The 9,717-nt window shown below is 48.5% G+C and overlaps 1 protein-coding gene and 1 pseudogene across 1 annotated transcript in view; both read left to right on the forward strand.

Annotated features, from left to right (window-relative positions):
* Positions 1–9,703, forward strand: part of SHISA9 (shisa family member 9) — a gene marked incomplete at its 5' end in the record, with an annotated part of 308,545 nt that extends 298,842 nt beyond the window's left edge. The window contains one exon of the mRNA XM_030888503.2: positions 7,520–9,703. Coding sequence (XP_030744363.2) covers positions 7,520–7,902 — 383 coding nt within the window. The remainder of the gene's footprint in view (positions 1–7,519) is intronic.
* LOC115873317 lies at positions 341–967 on the forward strand (annotated as a pseudogene).
* Positions 9,704–9,717: the final 14 nt, after the last annotated feature.

The following is a 9,717-nucleotide window of genomic DNA, read 5'->3' on the forward strand; positions in this document are numbered from 1 at the left end:
GATTGGGGTAGGCATTGGGGTGGGGGGCAAAAATCACTGTGCTTCATATTCTCAGATAAGGAACTCAAACCAAATCAAACTCACTGCCATTAAGTAGATACCCACTCATAGTAACCCTATAGGACAGGGTAGAACTGCCCTGTGGGTTTCGGAGACTATAAATCTTTACCGGAGTAGAAAGTTCTATCTTTCAGGGAGTAGCTAGTGGTTTCGTACTGCTTACCTTGCAGTTAACTGCCCAATGCATAACCACTATGCCACCAGGGTTCCTTCCAGATAAAGAAAGGAATATCCATTCTGGTTCCCTTTTTCTGGACCTGGCTGAGCAGGAGGCGCCATCATGGGAGTTGACAGCCACCACAACAAGGACCCAAAGGTTGGCTGCAAGGAACCCAGGAGTCAGGACATCTACCTGTGCCTTCTGGTCAAACTGTACAGGTTTCTGGCCTGGTAGATCAACTCCACCTTCAACCAGCTTATGTTGAAGAGGCTGTTCAACTGGCCCCACCTGCCCCTTCTCTTGGATGATCCGGATGATGAAACTTCCTGGCCGAGCAAAGTAGACATTTGTGGTCATGGGGACCATAACAGATGATGTGCGTGTGGAGATAACCCAAGCTGAAGGTGTGTGCCCTGCGAGTGAGCAGCCAGACCCATAGCCGCATCCTCAAGGCCGGAGGCAAGATCCTCACCTTTAACTAGCTGGCACTGGACTCCTATGGCACTGTCCTGCTGTCTGATCCATGCAAAGGCTGAGATGTATATGGGCATTTTGGCAAGGCGCCAGAGATACCCCCTTCCCCACAGCAACACCAAACCATATATCAACTCCAGGGACCAGAAGTTTGATCATACCAGAGGTAGACGTGCCAGCCACAGCTACAAAACTGAACCACGATCCTGTCCTGTTAATGAAAAGATTTTGAATGTTAAAAAAAAAATGATAAGAAAAGGATATCCATTTTAAGGACTTGTGCTATCTTTTGTGGAGGTGGTCTCCTAGAGCATGGGTTCAATGCTGTGTTAGGCAGAGTTCTCTAAAGAAACAAAACCAGGACACTTATGATTATATATATGGATAGGTTTTTTATACAGTGAGAAGGACTATAATGGCTAATTAGTCCACACAGCAGTACAGAGGGCTCAGTTCAACTTACTTTCATGGAACAGTTAATATACTGAAGGTATATTATGCAGGCTGTTGGTCCAAGGTCAAGGAAGCAGACATGGAGTCTGTCCTGAGGCAGAGTCAGCCTGCAGGCTGCAGACAGCAGAGTGGGACAACAACAGTTGGTAGTGTTGGAGCTTAGCAAAGCAGGCCCTGATGGGATTGTGAACCTGGCTAGATGATCCACTAGCCTTGAGCTCAAGTGATGAATGTACCAGCAGCTCAGGGAAGCAGGTCTAGAAGGAGCCTCAAGTTCTAGCTACAAGATCCACAGGTTGGCTCAGCCCACAGGTAGTGAAGCACACAGTTGAGGCAAAGAACTAGCTCAAGCAGCAGCAAGCTGGTCTGATCACCAGGGAGAACAAGAGAGAAACAGGCCTAGGAAAACATTTATCTAGGTCACACTCTGATCAAGTTGCAACCTGATTAAACTCCACCCACATGTTCCTATGGAGGCCAAGTTGGCACAAACAACCTAACACAAGTGCCCATCTGCTAACTAAAAGGGCAGTGGTTCTAATCCACCAGCTGCTGTTCTACTCTCTTAGAGGGTCGCTATGAATTGAACTCAACAGGTTTTATTGCTGTGAGTCATCTGAAGTAGTGGTGTTTCAGTACTAGAACTCCCTTCTTCTGTTAGGGAGGCCATCCCTGGCATTGCATCTCAAGCACAGTCGCCACCCATCTGTCAGTGGAAGCTTGGATGTTACTGTACACTGGACAGGTGTCCGTGGAGCTTCCAGATTAAGATGGACTACGTAGAAAGCCTGGAAATCTACTTCCAAAAATTAGTCAGTGAAAACCCTCTGGATACAACAGCTCAGTCTGCAACTGACATGGGGATAGAGCAGGACTGGACCGGATTTTGTTGCGTTCCACTTTGCATGGATCAGCATTAATTGTAGCATACTCAGGGACAGCCGACTACATGCCTCATTGTGCTTTTATGCCCCTTGTCTAGTTACTTCTCCTCAACATTCTGAAAGGTAGACTTCCTTACCCTCATTTTATATTCTTTTTGTTTTCTAATAATGATAACAGTAGCTCCCATCTGTTGAATCTCTATTCTGAGGCAGAGACATTGCTAATATTTTACAGAATTCACTTTAACGTTCTCAGTTCCCTGTTATGTGACATATAGTTATTTTCTATTGTGGAGTTGAGACTCGGAGAGGTTAGACCACTTTCTTAAGGTGTCGGGTTTGTAAGTGGAAGAACTGGGATGTGATCTTAGATCCATCTACTCTGCCTGCATATTATAAAAAAGATTTCACAGCCACAAAAGTCAGGCATGCAATTCATGCAAATATTCTTGCTGAGGGCTTCAACCTAGTGCATAGAATCTTTCAAGCTTTTGGCCATAGTTATACCTCCTCGTTTCTCAACATTTTCTAATATTACAGCCAGAGTCTTGCCTTTCAAGACTAGGGGCTCTTCTATTGGTTTCTAGAAGCCAGGTATGGGATTCAAAACCAATATGTGCTTGAGATGTGATGGCCAGAAATGGAGCCCTGGTCAACCTAAGAGAAGGTGAGAGTTCAGCTACTGAGCCACCACTACTTCCTTATGGCTCAAAGTAATAAAGTCTGTTGAGTTGAGTCTAACTCAACTTCCCTTTAAGACAGAGTAAAACTGACCTATAGGGTTTCCAGAGCAGCTTAAAGGCTCTTGGTCCATGTCTAACATGATGCAGAGAGGTAGAGGAATCATAAGCAGGAGAAATATTGGGCAGTGTCTCAAACTGTGACTCTACTACATTGCTAGGAAGAGAATTACTATTGTATAGTGTGAGGAAGCAGGCAACCACATCTACCTCATTGGCATCGGGAGTCAATGAAATGCCATACAACTGAACAACTGCCTGGCAGACACCTGCCAGATGAAGAGCCCTAGCCCTCCTCTCAGTTCTAGGAGGCTGTCTTTATGCAGCCCAACTCTGTAACTGGAGGCTGCCTCTCAGTCTGAGGCTGGCCAGCACACCAGCCAACACCATCACACCTCAGAGGGGTTTGAGACCCTATGTTCACAGTAGCCAGCATGCATCTGGAAGAACCTGGTGGGAGGCCCCGTGTCACCACCAGCTCCTTTCCCTTGTCCCACGTTAAAGAAGAAAAGATTTATCCTTTTTTTTTGCCTGGGGGTGTTTGGGGCGCCATCAGTCTTGCAACTGTGGCATTTTGATGTTTTATCCTGAGGCTTGCCCCTTTGAAGAGATTATTGAAGATATGAGAGCTATAGCAAAGTGGGGTGAAGAAGAAACCACCTGGTGCCCAGCTTTCAGAAAGAACAGAGTATGGGGTCTTAAAGGCTTTTTAAAACAAGGAGCTATCTAAGTGACACATCAACTAAGTTCACATGGAAGAAGCACACCAACCTCTGTGACCCACAGACTATAAATAATAAAACTCATATCTGAAGGAGAGAGCTTAAATTGTGAACACTCCATTTGCAGAAGACTGGATGGCGGGTAAGTCCACACTCAGTTTGCAGGGTCCAACATGGATAAAGTCTCTAGAGAAGCCTTCTTACCATAGTCAAGGCATGTGAATAGAGAGAGCATTGTAAAGTCAAGATGGCAGATGTAGTTCGGTTAAAATGTAAGACCCTATCATTTGATCTCCCTTTTGCCCCATTTTAAAGTTGAATATGATATTTACATGTGTACCATGCCCCAACCCCTGATATTTTAAGAGGAAGAATCAAGAAAGCTTGTTTGCCCTGCATAATACCTACTATATTTTATTCGGTTTAGGAGGGAAAGTTTCTGCAGATTAATCCTTCCCCACAGACATAGCCTTATCTTCTGCCAGGCAGGCAGGTGGTTAAATGAATGGTAAGTGTTGTGTGGCCCTCCACCACAGGTTTCAGTGGAGTTTCCAGACTAAGATTGACTAACGGTTCTCAACCTGTGGGTCACCTTTCACAGGGTCACCCGATTCATCACAGTAGCAAAATGACAGTGATGAAGTAGCAATGAAAATAATGTTATGGTTGGGGGTTCACCACAACATGAGGAACTGTATGAAAGGGTCACTGCATGAGGAAGGTTGAGACCCACTGGCCTAAGAGGCCACTGGCCCGAGAAAGGCCTGGCAGTCTGCTTCAGAACATCAGCCAGGGAAAACCCTGTGGCTCACCATGGCCTAGTCTGCAAGTCCTCATGGGGCCAACTCCGGACTGCACTGCATTTCTGTCCCTGGTGCATCGGGTCAGCATGTACTGGGGCCTGCTGTCTGGCAGCTAACAGCAACACTATGAGGCACGCCAGGCAGTGAGGTAGTCGTGTGGAGACAGCAAGAGCAGAGAAGATCCTGGTCTTCATTAAAACTCACAGTCTAGTCAAGCATCATACCGCGCCTAGTAACTTGGAAGGATCATTCCCTGTAGGGATACAGGCGCTGGACCTATAACATTGGAGTAAGGCTCCATGGAATGGGTCACTGGATCTGAGGAACAAACAACAGAGGGGTCCGGAGATGCAGCCCATAAGAAGAGCCCCTTTTTGGGCCACAATTGGCAACAACGCAGCTCAAAGCCTCCGAGAGAGTAGGCTTGGTAGGCTCAGGAACAGGAAGAAGGGAACTCTGAAGGAGGGTGGGCTTAGAGCTAGAGTTCAGGCAATGGCGGGTGATCTTGTAGACCACTTCAAGGAGTTTGGATCTTCTTGATCGTGATGGGAAGATTGATTAGTCCCTGTGATCATATTTGTTACTCAAAGCAGCGGTGGCTGAGCAAAGGTGAAAGCTTTGATTGGAACTTCGCTTCCCAGGAGGAATCCATCACTCAGGAATATCCCCCTTAAGATATCTTTGGGCCGAGGAAAGAAGGTAGAGGGGAGACTGCCTGCTGTGACCCTCAGATGTGCAGCCTGTCTGGAAAACTGGTTATTACCTTGTCTCACTCCATTTCCACGGAAGTGTGGCTCCATCCCGCCCTGCACCTGTACAAGTGTCTGCTACTAATTAAGAGAGAGACAGATGGAGGCAGGTACAGTTTAATTTTACAGCCCTGATTCCTTCAAGGCAATTAGGCTTATTGGAAAGTAGGCACCTTTTTCTTTCTTTCTTCCTCTTTTTCAATGATGGAAAATCAAACAGAGAGGGCCAGTGTTGTTGAAAAACTTACACATCTGTTTCTTTGTCAGCCTGTCAACCATCTGCCTACAGGGTACCAGGGCTGAGTAGGTTAATGCATTTATTAATGGGGCTTACAAGGCTGTTCAGTGAATCCACTCTTTCTTGCACAAGGAGCTTTTTAATATAGTAAGACAGGGACCACACTACTCAGAGCCAAGAATGACCAGGTACTCCTGTCCTGGATCCAAATCAGAGAGAACCAGAAATAGTGTGGGAGGGAACATCCCTCAAATTACATTGCCTGGTCTCAGCAGAAGTTCATCACCTGACTGTCAACTCCCTTGTTGCTGAAATTATCGTGACTAAAGCTCTTTGGAGGAGTCCTGGTGGTATAGTGGTTACTCATTGGGCTGCTAACCTCAAGGTCAGCAGTTCAAAACCACCGGTCACTCTACCCGAGGAATAAGAGACTCTCTACTCTTGTAAAGAGTTACAATCTCTGAAGGGGCAGTTCCACTCTGTCCTATAGGGTCCCTATGAGTCAGAATCAACTCATAGCAGGGAGTTTGGCTTTTTTGTTTGTTTAAAGCTCTTTGAAGAATAGTTTCTGGTCCCAGACTTGAAATCTGTACGTGTTTAGCGCTCCCTAAGCTGCCTGGGGCTGGTTGACTTGTAGGTATGCATAGCCCGTCCAGTCTGTAAAACAGCCGGTGGTCTGGACCAGCCCCTTGCTTCCTTCACTGCCCTTGAAATGGCCACACTCCTTTCTCAGGATGGCCCACTGCTCTGAGTGACTTCCCTGCTGCCTCTGCCTTTGTGGCTTGACATCAAAACCAAACTAAACAGCAGTTGACATTAAGTTGACTCCCAGCCATGTTGGACTCACTGTGTGCACCAGAGACAAAGAAATTAGTAGGCCTTGCTTCTGAGACCCACTAGGTGGACCGAACCTCCAACCTTTCAGTTAGCAACTGAGTGCCCTGACTGTACTAGCCAGAGGCTCTTCATGGCTGAACCTACCAACCACCTCTGAGACTCTTCCTCTGTATCAGGTAGACAGTTCTGCACTAGCTGCCCCCAGATGGGCTTGCTCAGGGCCTGTGATCAGCTGGCAGGCTGAGTGGTGACTGCATGATTTCAGATGGTCTCATTCCAGTTAACAGGCTGTTGGTGAAGGTAGAGATGGACAACTAGCTTCCTTCATTTGGAAATGCAGGGTTCTGATAGCATGTTGACCGAAGCTGCAGAGGCCGGAAAAGCCTGGATGCGGGGCTTCTGCCACACTACACTGGCCAAAGGCAGTTCCAAGGCCATTCCATAGCCAGGGAGCCAAGTTCACTGTGATCGAGTCGATGCCAACTCATAGCAAACCTACAGGACAGTAAGAACTGCTCCTGTGGGTCTCTGAGACTAACTCTTTATGGGAGTAGAAATCCCCGCCTTCCCCCAACTCCTCCCTCAAGGAGTGGCTGGTGGCTTCGAACTGCTGACTGTAGTTAGCAGCCCAATGTGTAAGCACTATGCCCCCACGGCTCCTCTTTCCATCTTCAAGGGGTGGGGAAATGGACACCACTTCTGGATGAAAGGAACTGCCATTCTCACAACCTGACAGAAATTTTTTGTGTGATTCTCCTCATTCAGATTTCAGGAAAGGGCCCACTTCTCATGATGCCCGGTCACAATTAATGCTAATGAATCATGGCAGAGGGGGCGGGCATGAGGGCGAAAAGCAGAGCTGACTTTGAATCCACATCCTAATTGGTAATCTGTCCCTTGCTTGATCAATATCTGCCAGATCTGAGCAGATAGAATCACTCAGCCTTCCGATAAGAAAGTAAAGGATCTCAGAGGCATCTGTGGGGCTGTATGGGGAGAAGTAATGGGCTGGGAGGGTGTAGAGATTATCCTGGTTTCGTGGTTTACATTTGACTCCTAACTGGGAGGTTGGTGCTGAGGACCCCCTGTGGAGGGCAGGCGTGGTATTCTGTGAGTGGAGAAAACGCAATCTTAGGGTCATCCTGGATTGGCATGGGTTCAGTGGCATTGGGTGGAAGCTGTAGAGAGATGCCCTCACCCTCCTGGCCTGGTTTGCAGGCAGGGTGTGAGCCTGCCTTCCCTATTCTTATTCCAGCTGCAGTTTCTCCTGTGTGTCTTGTTTGAACTGTTGTCCCCACCCCCTTATGCTGTCCTCCGCTTTCCCTGTTAATCCTTAACTCTCTCCTCTCTCTCTTTCCTTCTCTTCTCCACTTCTTTACCTACCCTTCCTTCTGTACAGCCGACAAGGTCAGTGATGACTTCTACTCCAAGCGTCGGCACCTGGCCGAGCTGGCTGCCAAGGGGAACCTACCTCTGCACCCCGTGCGAGTGGAGGATGAGCCCCGGCCCTTCAGCCCGGAGCACGGTCCAGCTAAACAGAATGGACAGAAGTCCCGCGTCAGTAAGATGCCTGCACATCCGCTAGCCTACAACACCACCACCGCCAACTTTAAGGGCTGGGACCCCAACGAGCAGTCCCTCCGGCGGCAAGCTTACGGCAACAAGGGCAAGCTGGGCACGGCCGAGTCGGGCTCTAGCGATCCCTTAGGAACTCGCACCCAGCACTACCCGCCCCCACAGCCATACTTCATCACCAATAGCAAAACAGAAGTGACTGTCTGAGCTTTCCTTAAAGGGACCATCCTGGAGACCACACTCAACTGAGAGAGGCAAAAAATCCCCTGCCCACACCCTTCCTGCCCTCACCCCACACATGCGCCCACACGCACTCTCCACATGGACCGATCGCAGACCTGCTGAGGACATGGAATCACGCTTTTCCTGCGTCATGCCTGACAGACACATGCTGGTGGGTAGCCGAGGCAGATGGAAGCAAGGGCATTCAGCAATACAGCAAAGGGGCGTCTGAAGCACACCCTTGCAGCTTCAGGCCCAAGGCGGCCACACACATGCCCTAACTATGGGGCTCAGTTTTCTTTTCTTCCAACTGGAAAGCAAAATCCATGATGAAACACAAACAAACAAAAGTAGCACAATTTAGAGAAATTGACCAGTTGAGCACATACACTTTTGGCCATGCCTGTCAATTTCTGGGGCTTCACCACAGGGGGAATGCAAAGCAAGGGTCCCCCCCCCAAAGAATACTTATTTAAGGAAGAAGGTGTGTGCACATAAGATGCATCTTCTAATCCGAGAATCAAGCAGACAGCTTTATCGAGAGTGAGACAGTCACCGGACCCCAACCATCCTATTTACAGAACTCTTCATCAACGTTGAAAGCAAAAAAACAACACAGAGACATACATGCATTCCAAACATAACGTGACTGAACCCAGCAAGGGAAGGAAGGCAAGGAGCTCTCCCGAAAGACCGTGACCCTGGATATGGGGCAGGATGGGCTTCTCTGGTGCAGGGAGGGCCCGGTGGGTCTAAAAGGGGGAAAAAAAAGTAGGAATATAAAATGATATGCCCTCAACAAAATAAGTGTAGAAACTATGCCCGAGAACTTGAAGACCTTAGAACTCAACAGTGTCATCCACAACAACAAAAATCCGTCGTGGGAAAAGGCTCCCGGAGGTGAGCTGAGAACCCCGAGGGAAGTGTTTGGTTCCCAGCAGATTTCCCTCGCCTCCGAGACAGGACACAGGACACACACAGAAGCGAGTCCTCTCTGGGCTGTCCCTGACTTTCCCACCCCTCAGCGCATTGCTGCCGCTGCCGCCGAACTTCACCTGCTTTGGACTGAAGATGGCTTAAGCGTGGGTGGTGCCTTCGATGTGTTACTGTTGTTTATGACAGTCTTGTTTCCCAAGCGCAACCTGTGTTTTTCCAGCCTTCCTCCATCCTGTTTTTCTGCAGTTAGCAAGTGTGTAATGTCCATACTTCCTCCCCAAGGTGAGCCTACCCATCCACCCTCTAAGGGGGCTGCTGCAAAGCCAGGGGTACCTAAGGAGAAGACCTTCTGCCTACTCCCCACCCTGTAAGCATCCTACGAGGCTGGCCATTTTGTAGCCTCAGAGCCTGGCTTATATTTCTGGGCCCTGTCATTCCATAGCCCCTCCAAGCCAGCCCTCCCAAGTACATCAACACATTTGTCTCTCATCTAGAATTTCCTGAAGGGATCGATAGCCCTTGCTTGTTCCAAGAATGACTAGTTCCTACGAGTTGTGTTTGTTTAGTGGAAGCCTGAAGAGGGGAGTTGAGAGAGGAGACTTTCAGCCAAGATGAGCAGCTTTCAGTCATTCCCTAAGGGTCTAAGCTAAGGAGCTCTGGTGGGACAGAGGTTACACCCTCAGCAACGAACAGAAAGGTTGGCAGTTCACACCCACCTAACTGCTTCATAGGAGAAAGACCAAGTGATCTCCTCCCCAAAGGATTACAACCTAGAAAGCCCTAAGAGGGCGTTCTACTCTGTCCCCGGGGTCTCCAAGAGTTGGAATTGACTCGACACCACCCAACAACAGCAAAGGCCTAAGT

The sequence above is a fragment of the Echinops telfairi genome, unplaced genomic scaffold (genome assembly GCF_000313985.2).
Source record: "Echinops telfairi isolate 266 unplaced genomic scaffold, ASM31398v2 ScPeMD7_5;HRSCAF=22, whole genome shotgun sequence".
NCBI lineage: Eukaryota > Metazoa > Chordata > Mammalia > Afrosoricida > Tenrecidae > Echinops > Echinops telfairi.